The sequence below is a fragment of the Typopeltis vanoorti genome, chromosome 14 (assembly GCF_054136105.1).
Source record: "Typopeltis vanoorti isolate ZY-2024b chromosome 14, IOZ_Tvanoo_1.0, whole genome shotgun sequence".
Taxonomy (NCBI): domain Eukaryota; kingdom Metazoa; phylum Arthropoda; class Arachnida; order Uropygi; family Thelyphonidae; genus Typopeltis; species Typopeltis vanoorti.
Window position 1 is genome coordinate 56,292,584 of NC_143562.1, and position 20,926 is coordinate 56,313,509.

Sequence of the window (20,926 nt, forward strand, 5' to 3'; positions counted from 1 at the left end):
ACAAGACTAATCTTTCTTGAATGGCAGGTAGTCTCAAGTGGAGTGATGTAGGCAAATATCAGAATAGGGAACTGGACAATGAGACTTATTTGTGCCTATGGTCTCACAGAAGGTTCTACTAAGGTAGAAGTGGAGGAATTTTTTGAGGCTCTAGAGAAAGCTACTGGCACAATGAAAAAGGAAAAGTTGGTCCTTGTTGGGGATCTAAATAGCAGAGTAGGAAATGATTGTGAGACATACAAAAATATTTTGGGAAAATTTGGAGAAAAGAGCAAGGATAATAATAATGGCAAATATCTGTTGGATTTCTGTTCAGGACATGGACTGGTTATTACTAACACCATGTTCCAACATAAAAATGTGCACAAATTCACATGGAGAGAAAAGGCAAGGAATAAGAAAAGTCTCATTGACTATGTTATTTTTGATAGTTATGTTTTCCCCTTGGTGCAGGACACCAGAGTGTACAGAGGATTTGAAATTGGAAGTGATCACTATTTAGTCTTGAGCAAGATAAAATTGAATTTCATATTGAAAAGAATAACATGTAAGAAAGTTTTAAAGCAAATAAAAGTTGAGTAGCTCAGATGTGAACTGTAGACTAAAATACACAAAGATTATTGAAAAAAAAAAAAAAAGAGTTTGAGAACAGGAACCAAACCTTGAAGATTCAGTGGCAAGCCTTGAAGAAAACCCTGATTGATTCAGCTAGAGAGGGATGTGGTGAAGTTGTCTGTAAGGATAGAAAAATTAGAACTCCATGGACAACAGGAAGATAAAGAGGCAGTGAAGGAAAAGAAGAAAGCATATCAAAAGTTCCTGGCAAAAAAAGTCAGCTTGTGCTCTTAGAGAATACAGAGACAAATGTAAGAAATTAAACACTTTGTAAAAATAGCTAAACAAAAGTCATGGGAGGACTTTGGCAAGAACATGGAAAATAAATATTAAGAAGGTGGCAAGATATTCTGGAGGTTGTTGAAGCTTAGAAATGGAGGAAAGAGTGCTGTAAAAGGGGTTAGAGATGATAATGGTGACATGAAAACAGGAGAGAAAGATATCCTTGAAGTATGGAGCAATTACTTCGAAAAAGTGCTAAATGAAACAAGCGGTGATAGCACAGTGGTAAAAAAAACACTCAACAGGCATACAGTGCAAAACACATATCCATACTTGAAGTAGAAAAAGCCATCAAAGGCTTGAAATGTGGAAAGGCAGCAGGAATAGATGATATTTGTCCAGAAATGCTGAAGTATGGTGTACTAACCAGTTCTGAACATGGACTGGTTAGTAATAACCAGTCCATGTATAAAAGTCTTACAGTGGCTGCACTGCATAATTCAGAAGGCCTGGACAGAGGGACGAATTGCTAATGATTGGAATAGAGCTCTAATAGTATCCATATATAAAAAGGGAAATAAAATTGAATGTGAGAATTACAGAGGTATTTCCCTGAGTGTTCCAAGCAAGATTTATGCCAGTATACTTGAGAAACTGGTTGAGAAGATTCAGGCCAAATAGTGGCTATCAGGATCAGATCTTCACTTTATGACAGTTGAGAAAGCATGGGAATATAACAAAGATCTGTATTTAAGTTGTCGATCTGGAAAAGGCATAGGACAAGGTGCCAAGAGAGAAGCTATTCAATATACTATAGTTATATGGAGTCAATGAGGCATTATATTAAGCAATACTTAGTCTTTATTTGAGTTGCAAGTCAGCAGTTAGAATTGAAGGAAGTATAGGAAGATGGTTTAATGTTAAATCTGGTGTAAGACAAGGATATACATTATCCCCTCTGTTATTCATTATCTATGTGGATCACTTTATGAAGGAACGTGGTATTAAACATATCAGAATTGGAGATGTTAATGTCAGCTCTTTGCTTTATGCAGACGATGTTATACTTCTAATTAAATCCGCTACAAGTTTGCAAGATTCCCTGACTAAATTGAATAACTGTTGTAATAGATATGGTATTGAAGGTCAGCAATAAAAAGAAAAAAAGACAATGAAAATAGGCAGAATCATTGAAAATGTCAACTGTGTTGTGAATGGAGAACCTGTGGAACAAGTAAAACATTTCAGCTACTTAGGCACGATTTTTAGTGAAGATGGTATATTAAATATGGAAATAGACAACAGAATCAACAAAGCTGGTATAGTAGGAAGTCAATTGAATAAATTCATATGGAAGAAGAGAGAAAGCAGTCGGAACACTAAATTAGCTGTATACAAGACAGTGTTCAAACCAGTTTTAACTTATGGATCTGAGAGCTGGGTCAGAAGCAAAACATTTGACCAAAGACTAGAGACCACAGATATGAGAGTCCTGAGAAAGATTATAGGCGTGAACAGATGGCATCAATGGCAATATCACATTAAAAACAAAGATATTAGGAAAGAACTTGACAGTCAGCATCCAGGAATGCATTAGAAAAGATACTCTCAGGTGGTATATGGTCACTCAGAATGGACAAGGAAAGATTAGCTAAACAAGTGTTTTCTGCCAGGTTAGAAGGAAAACGGCCCAGAGGAAGACCAAGTTGTAGATGGATTGATACAGTACAAAGTGCCTTAGATGATAGAAATATAATACCTGATAATGTTGGAGTCTTGACAACTATGAAGGAACCGATTTGGAGGAAAATTGTAGATAGGAAGTTAGTAATGATGTAAATTTTTCATGTAGTACTACCATATCCTGTACATCCCTTGGGGGTACATGTCAGGAATTTGATGATGATAGATTTGGTATGAAGGTCTGCAATAACAAGTCAAAGAATGAAAATACCAACTGCATCGTGAATGGAGAACCTATAGAACAAGTAAAACATTTCAGCTACTTGGGCAAGACGTTTAGTGAAGACAATAAAATCAATAAAGCTGGTATGGTAGGAAGTCAACTGAATAAATGTATACGGAATAAGAGAAATTAGTCAAAACACTAAATTAGCTGTATACAACACAGTGTTGAAACCAATTTTAACTTATAGATCTGAGTGCTGGGTAAGAAGTAAAAATACTTGCCCAAAGACTAAAGACTGCAGATATAAGTACTGAGAAAGATTAGGGGCATCATCATCATATTAAAAATGGGGATATTAAGAAAGAACTTGACATTGTCAACATCCAGGAATGCATTAGCAGAGCTAATCTCAGTGGTATGGTCACTTGTGTTCTCCACCAGGTCAGCAGGAAAAAGACCCAGAGGATGACAAGATATAGGTGGATTGATACAGTAAAAAGTGCCTTAGAAGACAGAAATATAAGATTTGATAATGTAGGAAATAAAAGATTTTCCTCCAAATCAATCTGTTACCTGTGAAGGTAGCAGATTGGAGGAAAATTGTAGATGATAAGTTAGTGGTGATGTAAGTTTTTCATGTAGTACTATCATATCCTGTACATCCCTTCAGGCTATATGGCAGGAATTTGATGATGTGTTCCAGGTAAGATTTATTCAAGCATACTTGAAGATTCTAAAAACCTGAAAGAGAAACTGAGAACAAGGTGGGTTCAGGCCAAACAAAGATCAAAATCAGGTTTTCGCTTTATGACAAACTGGTGAGAAATTGTGGAAATAAGAACACAATTATGTGCATCCCTTCAGGCTATATGGCTAAATGTAACGTTATACAGCAATACATTGTATATTTAAGTTTTAAGCCTGTAGGAATTAAAGGAAATACAGGAACATAAGAAAATGGGTGCACAATATATCCATTCTTATTCATCATTTACATGAACTGCATTATGAAGGAAAGTCTTTATGCAGATAATACTCTTAAGGATCCAGTGCATGTCACCAGCAGTCTCTAAATTGAATAGCTAAAACCAGGCTTCCAGGAATACATTTAAATCTACTGGTCATGAAAAATTGTAACTCACCCATAATATGAATTGTGGTAAAGTGTGCATGCATGTATATGTGTAAGGAACACACACACACACCAGGAACATCTTTAATAGAATTTAAATACAGCCAAATTCAAATCACATACAATAATCTGAAAGACATGGTTTTATTTAATTTCACTACTAGGCCATTTCTTCCTTGCAGCTGGCCATCTTTTTCAATTCCTGCTAACTAATTACCAGTCTGTTGGCAAGAAAAGTGCTTGTTTTACTCTTACTACAACTGCATGATTACTTTTAAGTGTAAAGAGTGTTGAAAGAATTACGGTTGGCAGTGAACCAAATGTTTTTTTTTTTTAAATGGTACCCAACTTATAAGAATAGTGCTGATTTGCAAATTATGCAAAATTAAAATATTTTATAATACTATTTATTTCAAAATAAGTCTGCAAATGGAGAGAAGCCCTGCCTATGACAAGTTTGGCATGAAAGTCTGCAATAAACAGGACCAAAACTATAAAGTTAGGCAGGAACACAAAACTTCAGACGCATTCTCAATGGAAAACCTAGAGAACAAGTAAAATGTTTGTTATTCAGGCAGTTGTTTTACTGAAAACAACAAATTAATTATGGACTTAAAAGAATGAAAGTTATTAGCAAAACAGGTGTTTGATGGTTTATTGAAAATTTTTTTAGTCAGGAAAAAGGACCCAGAGGAAGGCCAAAATCTAGATGAATTTATTCAGTCAGATACTAATAACAAACTTAACGGTACTATCACAGTAGCCTGAACACTAAGGAATTTATACATTAAGAAAATGAACCGAAAGATAAGGATATTCTGGATGCCCAATAATTTAGTACTTTGAAAAATAAATGAGTAGAAACTATCCAGGTAGGATTTCTTGAAACAGTAACATGAATAAGTATTCACTCTATATTAAAAAAAAATGTTCCTTTATTTTTACACCTTAAGCAAAATTACTCTATATATTTAGTTTTCAGAATAGGCTGCACAAATAAATTCTACCAGAATTTTTTTTGTAAAATAGTCCTGTTCGATGGAAGTCAAGTCATGTAAAAACATTTCGTCATAAAATTAAGCTTATCAAAACAACCTTTGCACCACTTTCAAACATGAATCTAGCTAGCAACATTTCATTCTCAAAAGGATCAGCCTCATTCTCTTGCACATCTTATCTGAGAGTGATCAAGTGCTTTATTTCCAAGATGACATTAGAGACCACTGCTATAAGAGTTCTGAGAAAACTTAGAACTCTTAGAAGAATGTGTCAGCAACAGCTTGCTTGGACAGATTAGGTTTAAGACTAACATTAACAGATGTCTGACAAGTGAAGACTAATAGACTATTCACTGTACAACACCTTGATTAACTATTCCACTTTTGCTTAGAAAGAAGTCAACAGACACCCTCTTGGGCAAGGTACATTGTGCCATATAACAAGTATTTTTTTTGTAGACAAATCACACTCAGTAAATGTGAATGTAGGGGCTATGAAGGATAATATGTAAAAACTGTCATTCGTTGGGTAACAGTGAATGCAGAGTTCCAGGCATCGACTGGAACATGAATCTTTCAGACAAACATTCAGAATCATGGTTCACAACATGGATTTTCATTGTAGGCCCACAATATGCAAGCCTTATATTACCCAAACCAAACATGCAGTGTCATCTTCAGTGGTGTAAAGATGCATGTACAACAGGATGGCAAAGCTTGAAAGGCTGTGTTATGGAGCAATGAATAATGCTACACCTCCTACCGAAGACTGGTGGGTATGGCAGATGCCCAGTGAACATATTGTACTAGAATGTTTAAGCATTATGAAATTTGGGGGGAAGAGGGGCAGTGTGGTGGTATGGTCCCCGTTTTTTCAGGTTTGGCCTGACACTGAACTGAGGTATCTGAACAGTGCAGTGCTTCCTTTTATTTTACAGAACTAACCACTGTCTCTTTCAGCAAGATGATGCACTGTCATAAGGTTGCTGCTGTAATTGCATGGTTTGTGGACATGAACATCACACATGACTGGCTTCCACAGAGCCCTGATCTCAACCTCCCATTGAACATCTGTGGGATGAACCAGAGCATCAGGTGAGGTCAAGGGACATCCATCCCACAACAGTCCAGGATATCATTACATGTCTACAGGAAGAATGGTCCAAAATTACCACTGATCACTATCATACACTTGTGGAAAGTATGTTCTTTAGGATTGCTGAGTGATTGCAGCAAAAGGAGATCCTACATCTTGTTAAGGTGTGAATCGTGTCTGCTTATTTCTCTCACTATGATGTCCATTGACTTTTTTCCCATGCAGCATATGTGGCATCGATAGTATTGGTCTGAGACTTGAGTCAACTGCTAACTCCTCTAACCTCAATAAGTATGGCTATATTAGAAAGATCAAGGAGACAGACCACATTTTGCTTGACTTCTCAGAATTATCCAGTAATTAGAGACCTATGAGAGAACATTAGTTCCTTTTGTTACAATATAAAATGCTTCATCTTTAAATTGATGGAATCATCCAAGGACCTATGCATAGCATATGGAATTTAAGCTACTCTTAAAACATTTTTTTTGGAGGGAGGAGGATGGCTTTTGCACAAACCAGCAGCCTATGACTTATGTCAGAACCAGTAGATATGGTTGTACCCTGAAATGTACATTGACAGCAATAGTCAATTTCCATTTTGGCATACAATAAAATTTCTTATTGTCTTAATCAGAACACTCCACAAGAAATGCTAATTAACAAACTGTCATTACAGTAATTTAATCACCAAGCTATTTCTGTAGTCCCTGACAGTCTGCTATAGTAAGAGTCAACTATGGATCACAAGAAGTAGGCTCCATATATTAGCAAAGGATGCACTTCAAATAACAGTGTTGCAAATGCCACAATAAATCAAGTTATTGAACTGCATGGCTGTTACCAATAACTGAATAATTTTGATACCACAATAAGATTATACTTACCACCACCAGCAATGGTTGCTTTGATTAAAGAATCAAGTTCTTCATCTCCACGGATGGCTAACTGTAAATGACGTGGAGTGATTCTTTTCACCTTCAGATCTTTACTAGCATTGCCTGCCAACTCCAATACCTAAAAACATGAAAACATCTGAAAATCAATGATACTCCAACCAGGAAAGACAATACCAAATCATTTAAGAATGCCAAATTATTTTTATTACATTACACTTGCATTATGATGATGCTTTTAAGTTAAACACAAAGAAGCATTTCTAAAAGGAATACATAGAAAAGGATATTTTATTAATTATATTTAAAAAAGGAGACCCTACAGTCATGTGTAATATGACTAAGGGAAAGTGATTGTTCCTTTATAACTTCATGTTATAAATTATGATGTCCTTTCATTGGAATGGCCCGATTTTATTTTATTCTCAAGTAAAACAATTAGATGAGACAGCTATGGGCTCTCCTCCTTAGCCAACTTTTACATAGAACACATGGAAAAACTAGCTACCAACACAGCCACTCAGACCAACACTTCGGCTACACCATGTTGACGATGTACTTGCTATTTGGCAACATGGCCCAAGCACATTGGATACATTCTTAGCGCATTTATATAGCCAACACCCAAAAATCCACTTTACAATGGAACTGGATGCTAATAACTGTTTGCCCTTCTTGGATATACTAATCGCACATCTTCCAGATGGTTCCTTATCAGTTTAGTGTAAATCTCTCTCCCACACAGGGAGACATTTACACAAACAATCGCACCACCACCCCGTTCTGTTGAACGGGGTCTTAAAAACACTAACCCACAGAGCGAGAGCAATCTATTCTGATGACAATGCTTTTGCTCACTTAAGCCACACCTTAGTCAATAGCTATAATCCCCACAGGATAGACCAAATACTAAATGCTTCCAAGAAACCCCTCCCACTATCCACCATGGAGAACTACAACAAAACAGTCACTATTCCATATATCAAAAGGCACATTGGAAAAGATATCTAGAATTCTCAATAAACATCAACTACTAAATTAGCAACTTGCATCCCAAGGAAAGCAACTCTCCTTTATCACATCCAGGAGTCTATGAAGTACCCTGCTCGTGTGATCAAGCTTACTACGATCAAACAGGAAGAACTGTGGACATCCACATCAGTGAACATAAGATACATCCAGTACTATCATTATGGCAAATCAGGCCTAGCAGACCTTTGGATACCCCTGCACACAGGATAAACTGGAAAAAAACAAAAGTACTGCACAGAAGCTTTTACAAGTCAGAGATTATTCTTAGAAGCAACAGAAGCCATGAAACATACTCTGAATCTTAACAAATATAGCTGTATACATTTGCCTAAAATTTGGGAGAGTCATCTTAAGACATAACTAGCAGCTGCTTTCTCTGTTTTAAACAGAGGGTGCCTAATTAGGACTTAGTCTGTGTTGCTACAATTTTTCAAACTAGTCCCATTATTATGTAACATATGATTATTTATTACTATATTATAAACTCTATTTGGTTATTACTGCGCCTTTGTAATCTCTTTATTTTATTATATACGCTCTCCTTATATATTCCTTTCTTTTATTCTCTCTCACAATTTTTTGTGTAATAAGTTTATCTACCTTTTGCATTATGAATCTTATGCCAATGGATACTAGAAAATTTGTTAAGACTGTGCACCAGCATCGTTTAATTGTCATAAATCTCAGTAATACGGCCAGTTGATTTCTCCCTCTCTTTCTCTAAGATAAATTCCTTCAGTAAAATTTTACACAAACAGTTGGGGTCTATTCGCACTTAACTACATGCTTCTGCTCTTAGGTTCGCGTTTATTTAGAAACAGTGCATTGTAATGAGAAAGATGAGGCGACACTATTGACATAAACAAAACATTTATTTACACTAGTATAAAAGGCACAATCAATGATAAGGAGGTTGCCTTCTCTATCTATTAAACCTTTAGTATAAAAAATAGAACTTTTTCATTCAATGTTAAATAACTTTATAGCACAATTACTTATTTACTCTCTACTTACAAAATCAACTTATTAAAACTTTAATCTAATCACAAGGAGGCTAGCTGAGTCAAGTTATTTCACAAATTTCATACCAATTACTGACATGCCAAATGACTTTCTTATAGACACATCTTATTACTATTAATTTAATTCTTATTAGTCCATCTATAACGTATCTCCTAGATTACAGAAGGGAATGTATAACAAAAGATGGAACAAACTTACAGAAGCTCTGTGTCATACACTCATTAAAAAGGTCTTACACTAAAGTCCCTATGCCTTTCCTTTCATCACAGACCTTAGGCTTCCTTCTGGAGAGTCTTGCTTCAGCGGCATTTTGTTGGAATAGTAGTGGGCTTTGGACTGCAATTTTCTGGCACTCTAATAGCTCAGGCAAGAGTTTTCAGCATATGGGCAAATTCTCCGGCGCTTGAAGATCGCTCTGCGGCTATTAGCTTTGGTTGTCCTCCTGCACCATAAAGACATCCGACTAACAGTGCCTTGGGTATTTACACAGATAATTCTCTCATCATGGCTCGCCATAACGTCCTCTCCTCTGGATCCTACTCCTGAAATTTCTGCCTCTAACTGCCAATGATTTCTGTCGACCTTCAATCCCCTTTTATTCCACGGTCTTCGGGCCTTGTGCGAAGGGTTGTTCAGATCCCGAAGAACTCGGAGCAACTCTTTGATCTTCTGTTTCGACCAACCGGTTCTTTCTTCTACTGGTATACTACAAAAATCCAATTAGACACCGGAACCACTTGTGAATTTTGCTGTCCCTTTTCAGAGTGACCTTGATGGTGGGCATACACAGAGCTTGTAAACAATGGTTTCAAAAGCACTGTTGAACAATAACATATAGGTTGGAGTAACATAGCATTTTCTTTTGTTTTTGTCAGGTTAAATTTATCATACAATAAAATATATTCTTTTTACAAAAATGTTATTTTTATATTACAATCTTTTTAGGTGCAACCTCTGTAAAAAAACAATGTAATGTGCTCATACAATTTCAAGCTACATTGAATTTTACAATTACACCATGTTGTTGTCTCACATGCTGTAACAAACTGTTTTGTGCTCTGAAGATGCTGGTTATAAAACCAGTGAAATAGCAGCAATAAGTCAATAAATAATTATTTACTTATCTGTGTTCTGATATATTACTGTCAAAATTAGTCAACAAGACCACGACTTAGATACTCCTGCACACAGGATCAATTGGAAAAATACAAAACTGCTACATAGAACCCTTGAAACATACTCCAAACCTCAAGTATGGATGTATAAATTTGCCAAAGATTTGGGAGTCATCTTAAGACCAAATTAATACTTGCTTTTTCTTTCAATTCCCCCTCCCCTCAACATAGATGGCACTTAATTACGACTTTAGTCTGTGTTGTATGTTAGAACCGTTCAAACTAGTCCCACTGTTATACTGGATTGTTGTTGTCTCACGTACTGTGACAAACTAGTTTTGTGCTCTGAAGATGCTGGATAGAATACCAGCAATAAGTTAATAGTTATTTAACTATCAGTCTGTATTCTCATCTATACCATTAAAAAACATACTGCAAAAAGTGGCTACTCAAAGTTAATTTCATTAAGAAATTTATTTTTTTCAATGCAAACAATAAAACCATGATCAAATGGCAGGATCCAAAATTTGCTAATGTCATTGATACAAGGCAGTGACCACATAACCAGATAGAAGGTATCCCTGTTTATAAACCCTGTGCTTCCAAGAGAAATCTAGAATGGATAACAAAGGAAAATAGATCAGTAATAGCAACTCACTGGTGATCACTGAGTTGATAAAGCTAACCAAAATATCTATTATTTAACATTAAATTCTCAATAGAAGTTTTAAAATGGATAGTTTATACATGAAGGGGTATGATCGGTGGAAGAGCTTGCTGGTTTGCTAATTTATAGCATGGAGAATCTGTAGCAACCACTCTAAGTCTTAGGTTGGAATCGCAGATTTTTGGCAATCTGCAAATCTTTAGAGGGGTGGGGGTAAGGTGACCAAATTAAAAATTTGGTTTTGGGGTATTCATTATTGGCCTTGGGGATAATTGCACTATCAAACAAAGAATGAACAATTATAATAAGATTATTTTATTCTTATTTGTAGATTTTCACAATATACAAATGCATGAAACACGGAGATGGTCAAATTTTGCTACAATTAGTCAAATTCATAACAAGCTTTTAAACAAAATTTAAATATTTTATTTTGGCAGTTATGAACACTAATGTAAACTTTCAGAAATATTCTCATGATATGCTTTGCATAATCATATACATTCAGTAAACCTGATTTATTTTATCAAAAGAGAAGTATTTACTTAATATTTTTTATTCAAGCAAATTTATTTTAGCAATTGTTCATTTTTTAATACAACTGCATAAAATTCTTTGCATGACATATTGTAATTGGTTTTCACCAGTAATTTCTCCCTCAACAGTTTTTAGGTCTAATCTGTTCCTATCCTTTTTCCAAGAGTTGAACTTTAAGCTAAATACTCACTTACTCATTGCATTTGAGTGAGGCAAAGAAAAAACAAAATTAATGATTTTTTCAATATTAGGTACATCGTATGCATTTAAAAATTTTATCCAAATATCAACAATATTTTGAGTTCTTTTGTGTCAATATTTTTATGGAACGATTGTAACATGACATACTTTACATATAGCAAATCAATATTAATATTGGAGATTTTAAATAAATCTAACTTTTAAGAAAAGATCAAAATGTGCCACTTCATGTAATTTGAATATATTAAGATACTCATACTTATTTTCAAAACTAAATCTTTTTTCAATATACTGAATTAAAGTTTTCAGAAAATCTTCCTTTTCTTAAACAAATTTATCTCTACTGGTTTGCAATAAGATTTCAATTTTTATATAGCAACGAATCCATAAAATGATCATTTAATTTAGAAAGTAGAGTTTCTTAGATTAGATATTAGGTTAAACAGTTCTATTATAATTGGACCATCGTGCTCTAGATTACAAATTACATTTTGGACACAAGTTGCTGCATTTGAAAAGAAAGAACGGTAGACTTCAGCTAATTCATTTGAAAAAAAATTTTTTGTAAAAGTGGATATTTTTCCAAAGATAGAAAATAGTTTTTCACTGGCTCAAAATTTTTGTTTAGCCTATCTACTGCTGGAAAGAGTGACAACTGTTAATAATTGGTGGATATTTAATATAGATGATATTCATATTATTTGATCTCTTTATTTCTAACAATTATTTTTTTTTTTTTTTATTTATTTCTGAGTGTACCTATATGTTATTATATGCACAAGGGTTCACTCCAATTGGTGCAATGATCTTAACTCTTTCTTTCAGAATCCAAATAATCACTGACTCAAGACCAAAATAAACACATTTAATAAAACAAAAACAATATATATACTTCAAACAACTTTACATAACTACAAATTTAATTGGATCCAAAGCCTTTTTAAAAATAAACTTACACTTAAGACTAGACTAAACACTGTTTGCACAATCACAAAATGTTCATAGCCAGTTTCTTTCTCTGTCAAGGCCCTTTTCCGAAGATATGACTCTTCATTTTTCACAGGATCCTTTTTCACTCATGTAGCACACAAAATCTTCTTTCCAATCAAGAAGTTTATCTTCATGTTTGGTGTTGAATACTATCTACTCCTTTCCTTATTTATATTTATTTAGTAAGATCTTTTTGCCTTCTGCGTCTCTAATGCCAATTAGATCCATGCGATTCTTCTGCAAGTATTTACTCAATGCTTTCCCAATTTGAAGTCCAACAAATATCTTAAACAGGCTTTATACTTTTTGGAAATCTTATAAGTATTGAAGTGCAGGTCAAAGTTTTTCAAGACAACCAGTTTAAAGCAATGGTGCCAGAAATATTTTCTTGCTTAGTATTTTAAAAAAAGTATTTTACTTTCTTTCTTTCATGCAAAAATCTTTTATACCAGTCCATATTGACTTAATCTTGCATCATTCCCAATTGTCTAATAAACCCTCCTTGCATATCAATAAGCAATGAATTCAAATATTCAGATGCATTACTATCAATATTAGGCATTTTTAGTCTTTATAAATCTTACCTACAAAAGGTAAAGGTTTTAAGCCTATAGTACATCAGCAACTGTGGATAGCTTACTATGATACAATAAAATCTGCAAACTTTAGAAGGGACCATAGTTCAAAAATGAATCCTACAGACAGTGTACATTCGATATCCTACCAGAGCAGAATTAGAACGTTTTGCTCCTTTCTGCCATTATCCAAATGAAACAAATTGAGATGTCCTGATAGTTTTTTAAAAATGCAAATTTCAAACAATCTGTCTGGCTGCAGTCTTGCAATAATTTCGATATAATTTGCCAGACAAATCAATAACAGGTGGTTATATATTTTGTAAAATGCAACTAAGATGAAAGTCAGACTTGAGACCATGAGTAACATCGATGGCAAAACCATATTCAACAGATAAAATTATAGCATTCAAAAGACACTAAAATAAAATTTGCACATGCTGGACAGAATGGAAACAAAAGCTTATTAAAATTAGGTGTATAAAACAGGAGAGAAAGCCGCAGAAAAATCCAAGTAAAACGTAGATAGTTAAAATAGTCTATGGTTACATAAGGGCATTAATTTAGCAGTGCAAAAGAGCCTCTGTAGCTTAGTTGGTTTAGACAAGTCCTTTGGTTGTGAAGATCTACAATAATGAACAAATTAATCCCAACAAGTCGAATGTAGAGTTTTAATGGTTGAGTGCTGCATGTTTTAACTGTCTCTACAAATGTTTATTAATAGTGTGCATTTTTGATAGGATAAACAAGTTGACATTTGTAGCGTTTTATTCATTTTGTGTACCTATAAAATAGATAACTCCAAGAAAGCATTCAAAAATATGTACTCTTTCTCAGCACACATCTATGACTCAAACTGCCAACGAGTGTGATACTGGTGTGGATACTATTAATGTGATTTTTAAGAGGTTGAGGGAGACTGGTATCTTTTCTCCTGACAGAAAAGGAAACAATACTCACTCAAGATAGTTTACTAGTTAGGAAAAGCAAAATGAATCCAAGATCACTGTAGACAGACTTGGCAGCTAGTGGAAATAAGCGTTTCTGACATGACAGTTCGAAGATTGATGGAAGCAGGGAGGAACTGCCCATACATCATAAAAAGAAACAACTGTTGACAAAGGCTATGCAGAAAAAGAGGCTCCAGTGAGCAAGTGTATGAAGATCAGACTGTTGAGAAATGGAAGTTCATTCTCAGATGAGAGACATTTCTTTGTCAAAGGAGAGCAAGTACCCTATGTTCACAAATCAATGGCTGAAAAGACTTCCCACCCAACTTCAAACTACTAAACACCCAACTAAAAGATGTCCTGGGGTTGTTTTACACATGACAGTCCAGGATCACTTGTGCCTGCTGATGGCAAGAAGAAAAGTGACCAATACATAAAAATATCGGAGAAAAGAGCGGTCCCAAATATCCAGAAAAACAAAGAACTCTTCCAACAGGATCTTTTTCCAGGCCTCACACTTCAAAAAAGTGAAGGAGTTCCTCAAAAATCACAACATCCAATTGCTTCAGTTGCCAGGTAACTGACATTAACCCAATAGAACATTTGTAGGCCATAGTGAAAGACTTGGAAAATTAAATTGTGATACAAAAGATAACTTAATATAATCCATTATAAAAGTATGGTTGAGATGCAGAAATAGGACTACCAATGTGTTCTACGTTGGTAGAGTCCATATCTGAGCGAATTAATGAACTTATTAGGAAAGAACACAAATTATTAGGTAAAGTTGGAGTTTAATTTTTGTAATTATTTTCTTGTGAAATTAAAGTTCTTTAAAACTTGAGGGTTTGGATTAATTTGCTACTGTAGGTTCAAATCCTTTCTGAAATAAGGAACCATTTTCGGGTGTTTTCACTAAATGGTGAATTAGCCAGTCTCATACAGAGGTGGAGACCCCATCCCAGATGCTAGTTTTTTATCCCTCAAAACAGGCAAACTGGCCAGAAGAATACATAACATACAAACACAGGACACTATGAGAATAAAGATTAATCAATCCATTCCATCAGATCTGGTTTTGAATGTTTGCATGTTTATGCATAAAAGATAATAAGGAAGGAGACTTGCAAAGCAAATGTGTACAACACAAATGTGCTAACTATGAAGCATCAATACTTACTTCTGCAGTTAAATATTCCAGGATAGCTGCACTATAAACAGCAGCTGTAGCACCTACACGACCATGGCTGGTTGTTCTATTTTTCAAGTGCCGATGGATACGACCTACAGGAAACTGAAAGAGAATTTCATTTCATGGTATTAATCACTGTAAATGAAGCACTGTTATCAGTTTAAGATTAATTTACCCAACCACAATGCATTTTCAAAATTTCATCTTTATTCAAATTTTCACAATGCACTATGAAAATTTGAAGATTAACTAATAAAATTTTAGGCATGTTTCACTTATTCCAAGTAATAAAAATTAGCAGTCATTTCAACTCAAAGAAAATAAGTCAATTACATCAACTAAGCTTATAGTACCTTCAAGAAAGATTAACACAGAAGTTGTTACAAACTGAGTGGTTTTATCTCAGAGGCACACTAAGCTCACCTATATATCATATTTAACAGAACAAAATGTTAACTTTTTTTTTTTTTTTTTTACTTTAGATACTATTGAGTAGCTGGTGGTCTTATAAGCTGTCAGCTAATCTTATGGGAAACCCAGTCTCTCTCAGATCAATGATTTGGCCACTTTTCTAATCTTGCTAATATTCATTCATTATACTGTTTACATAATTATACCATATCAAAATGTTCTGAAAACATTTCATTTAATATTTTTAGTTCCTATAAGATTTTCAAATAAATCAAGATTAGATTAACTTATTTTTTAAAACTGAAGTAGAAACTGCAATTTAAATCCCACCTTATTTCTTGTTACATCTGTTTATTATAGTTTCTAAAAAATTCTAAAATTTTTTGAATTCCTATACTTCTCTCAGAAGTAGATTTGTTCAGTCTTAAAATAACCTTTTCTCTAAACAGTGGAGATGAGTGCAGTGGTAGCAAACTAAGCAGTCTGGTTTTAGTGGTGATGGTGTAATCTTAATTAATATTAAACATATCGTAAACTAATGAGGATAGTATGTTTTACAGGATAGGGTCTGTTAAATGGGTAGTTACACACTATACACTCTTCAAGCATTTATCACTCAAACAGAACAGAAATAGTTGAGTGATAGATGCCCAAAAGGTTATATATAGCAAGTGATCTTAGAAAAGTAGAAGATATAGAATGTTAATTCTGTATCTTCTACTTTTTTTCCTACTCTAGAATACCTCAAGACACCATGATCTGGTGGAATCAACAGAAAGACAAGTGTAAATGGTTACCTACACAAAGGAAGCCATACTCTACTAATTCAAACAAAGTTTTAATGCATTCAAAAACTTAACACCAGGAATTAAACAACACAATTTTATTTTTTGTAACAATATGACAAAACCATTCAGAATACCAATTTCACTAGTAATGGCTCGGTAATGTCATTTCCTAATACTGTAATAAAGCCAAATTAATATTTAAAAAAGCCCAAGCAAAGTCCAGTTATCCTTAGTGCCTTGATTTCTGACAAATGAGCAAATCCTACCTGGATTAAATGTTTTACCTCCAAGTATTTTTTTAGTCCTATATGTATAGAAGACTATTCCTACTGATAATCAGCAATGATTGCTTCTCTGTAAGTATGAAGTTTACATTTAGAGCCAGAAGCACTGCTAAAGCAATGAACAGATCTGCTAATCAATATCAAACTTGCAATATGTAAATCTACAAAGGTTAAAGGAAATTTACAGTCTTTTGCATAATGAAAATCAGAAGATTTTCCATTATGACATCCTGATACAAAGTTATTCGTACCTCCACAACCATTCATAGTTTTGCTTATAACTTTCCTTCCTACTAATCATTTTACCAACTTTTTACACTAAGTGTTAGGTAAATATAATTCAATCCAATTGGTGCAACGACTTCATTATTTTTTTAATCCAGGAAATGATCAAACGCAATTAAAAAAAATACATTTAATGAAACTAAAAACTATACATAGTACATAATTATTACAAAACTATTTGGATCTAGGAATTTCTGAATTAAAACTACCTTAAGATCTCTTCTTTAAAGCAATATTTTCATTCTCTCACTGACTCACTATTAATAGTTTTATACATACTTAGTCCACTAGACTAGACGCTGTTTTTCACAACAAATTCCTACGAACAATAAATGTTCGTTAGGAAATTCTTTATCAGACCTTTCTCAAAATATAAAACTTCCATGGGACTATGCAGTGTTCCCTTATTTAGCATATATTGTTCCAATCATTCTCACTGTTACACTGAGTATATTTATTCTTACCTCAGACAATTTAATTACCAGTCACACAATTCAAATTCATTACCAGAGGAAAGTTACATCACTTGTTTCAATAAAATTATCACCAGTGTCCTTGAGACAAAAACGTTTCATTCAGCATTTCCTAGAACATTAAAACAGTGAATTTAATATCTCCCATTATTTACTATTTACTTCTTGACAGTCACTTTTCCAGTCAAAGAATTCACCTTGCTAAGATTCCCTTTTTGGAATCTTCTATTAAGATATTCTGACTACTCAAGTTTCAAAAACTTCTCCAAAACAAACTTTCCTGGTCTACATTACATCCTCAAACTTCTATTCTGTCTATTCAATCTCTGTGAGCATGCACACAACTATGCTGAAAGCGAGAAGTCAGTAATAGCTGACAAGTTGTCATTAGCCAAAAGAGAATGTCTTTATAATGAATGACAAAACTTAATTGTGAATTAAAATAAAGAACATTGAAAATATTACCATTATCAGATATCTGTTAAGTACATTAAATCTCACAAACTTTACACACTGTTTTAACATAAATATCTGGCACATTGAAAATGCCACTTATGGTTACAAAACCAGAACTAATATTATATTACACAAACAATTGTACAAATTGTTTGTAATAGAATACTAAACTTAAGACCTCTCAAACTATTTTCTGCAGACAAAATACCCAAATAGTGAAGTCTTATTACCTTGTGAACAATGATACCAACAGTCCTGATTTCTTCAAAGATCTAGCATTACTTCTACATTCTTGATAATATAGTCACAAATTTTTTTTTAAATAAATCAGATTTTCCTTCTTAAAGTTAATTTGCACTTTACTGGCACAAACCACCTCGGTAAACAAGAAAGATATCTGCTACCACAACTAGATCAGTCAGGTCTAGCTGACCATGTATTGAATACCTTGAACAGGATCAGATAAAAACTTCAACAAATACAAACCTGAAAATCTGATTCTATAATTGGCCTAATCTAAAATAATTGTTAAACTTCAAGATATGGGAAACTAATTCTTAGGCCACTCAACAGCATCTATACAGGGTGCTCCTCATAAGACTCAAAATAGTCTAATTGCTTTCACACTTGAGTTGTGTATGTTATTACAATTTTAATATTGTATTCCAAGAGATTGATGAGGCCAGGGACTTGGGAGTGTTGGTGGATAGGGAGATGAAGTTTAGGGGGCACACTGCAAAAGTAGCTAAATCAGCTCATCAACTCACTTGGTTGTTGAAAAATACCTTGACGAGCAGAGACAAGCAAGTTATTGTACCTCTGTACCGAGCCTTGATAAGACCTCATCTCGACTACTGTGCCCAGATTTGGTCACCTCGGTTCCTTCTTGATGGGGAGGAGGTGGAGAGGATCCAGAGGCGAGTGACTAAGATGATAACAGGTCTATGGAATGAACCATATGAGAACAGGTTGAAGATTTGTGGGTTGCAGAAACTAGTTGATAGGCGGAAAAGGGGGAGATATGATTCAGACATTCAAATTGCTAAAGGGATTCTATAGGATTAATTCAGAGGATATTTTTGAGATCAGGACTGGTGGTGGGAGAACTAGGGGACACCTATGGAAGCTGGGCAAGAGTGTGGTTAGCAGGGGTGTCAGAGCTGGGTTCTTTACTTTTAGAGTGATAAATGAGTGGAATAAGTTGCCAGAGTGTGTTGTGGGTGCTATGACGGTGAACAAGTTCAAGACAAGGTATGATAGATACTGTGAGAATGTAATCGCATAGTTGTGTGGACATGATGTTTAGGGCCTCCCTCAATGAGTCTAAGGACTCCTGGAGTCGCCCGAAATAATAATAAAAATAATAATATTCCAGAACATGTCTATGACAGACAAAATATTGAAACAATTACACCATTTTAAGTATTGCTGTGCTGTAGCTATATTCATTCTATAAATTTAATGAAGGCACAAACATCTCAGCCATAGCTTCTGGCTCCAAGACATGTTATACTTTCCACTAAAGACACTATTTCAATTTCTAACACAGTATAAATGACAAAACACTATTCAGAAGAGAGCATGCCAATATGATCCCTTTCAGATATTCACTCCAGTCACAATCACTGGTTTCTTATGTTTTCTATAAGTACTTTCATGGCATATTCTGCTGAATTGGTTCTTGGAAAAATGATAGTGACATCTGCTAATCAACATTCAGCTCCAGACTTTTCCTCCACTTTCATTCCATTTGTTTGAAACAACCTTCTTTCATGTCTTCACCTAAAAACAACCTTCAGTAGTTCAAGCAATAATTTTCTTTCCTGTTACAATTTTAAACTCTCGCTGACATAACTTAATTTAGCATTCTCTACTATTGGCTAAAAGTTTACATGTGCTAAAGATGGAGATGACCTTAAAATGAGTATTGCCAAGAATTCAGAAAGATTAAAATCATATACATATACAGATTGAGGTTTGAGAAATATTTCATTACTGCCGAGTAGTTTCCAACTTTTATGGCACTGATTTTTCCCCCCTCATTTAATTCATGCAGTCTAAAGTGTAGTTTGAAAAATCACAGAACTGATTTTTACAGAACCCCAATGGAAATTTTCATAAATTATTGAAAAATTAGGGGTGCTTAAGGGTCAAAGCTGTATAACTGAGAGGAGACCTCCACATAGCCTTTAAAGGAATGTGGAGAACCGACCAGAGCTTCTGACCTAATGTCCAATCGTCACCTTCTCGTGGTGCACCCTCTTGGGTATCTACCTGGATACTGAACGAACGAGGATGGGCTGGCAATTTGAGATTTAGCCGACCAAATTGTATTCTTATTGGTTAAACCAAAATAAAAAATGATGGTACAACATGACAAAAATTCATGCCTGCTGGGGCATCGCCCGGTTAAACAAAGCCCCAGTTGTTTTCGCCAGGGAACCAGGGTGAACAGCGAAAAGTCAGCTACTTGAACAAATCTGAAAACAAACCCGAACTCAAAATCACCAGAGTTAAAGATCTGATACTATCAACGTAAATAAGTATCAGATCGACATAATAGGGGTGACAAACAAATAAGACAAAAACTGGCGAGATCTTTCTGAGCAATAAATACAAAATGTTTTATTCAGGCAATGACAATCAAGGAAAAGAAGGAGTAGTAGCCATAGTATTCAACACAAAATACGAGGCTAATCTTCTTGAATGGCAGTCAGTCTCAGGTAGAGTAATGTGGGCAAATATGAGAATGGGGAACTGGACAATGAGACTTATTTGTGCCTATGGTCCCACACAAGGTTCTACTAAGGTAGTAGTGGAGGAATTTTTTGATGCTTTAGAAAAGCAACTGACACAGTGAAAAAGGAAAAGTTGGTCCTTGTTGGGGATCTAAATAGCAGAGTAGGAAATGATTGCGAAACATACAAAAATATTTTGGGAAAATTTGGAGAAAAGAGCAAAGCTAATATTAATGGCAAATATCTGTTGGATTTCTGCTCAGGACATGGACTGGTTATTACTAACACCATGTTCCAACATAAAAATGTGCACAAATTCACATGGAGAGAAGAGGCTAGGA

At 34.5% G+C, this 20,926-nt stretch overlaps 1 protein-coding gene across 1 annotated transcript in view; it reads right to left on the bottom strand.

Annotated features, from left to right (window-relative positions):
• LOC150099498 (histone H2A.V) overlaps nt 1-20,926 on the bottom strand; it is a 64,910-nt gene that overhangs the window by 13,598 nt on the left and 30,386 nt on the right. Inside the window, exons 3-4 of the mRNA XM_090403420.1 lie at nt 15,139-15,252; nt 6,860-6,989 (exon numbers count right to left, since the gene is read on the bottom strand). Of these exons, the coding sequence (XP_090259546.1) occupies nt 6,860-6,989; nt 15,139-15,252 (244 nt within the window). The remainder of the gene's footprint in view (nt 1-6,859; nt 6,990-15,138; nt 15,253-20,926) is intronic.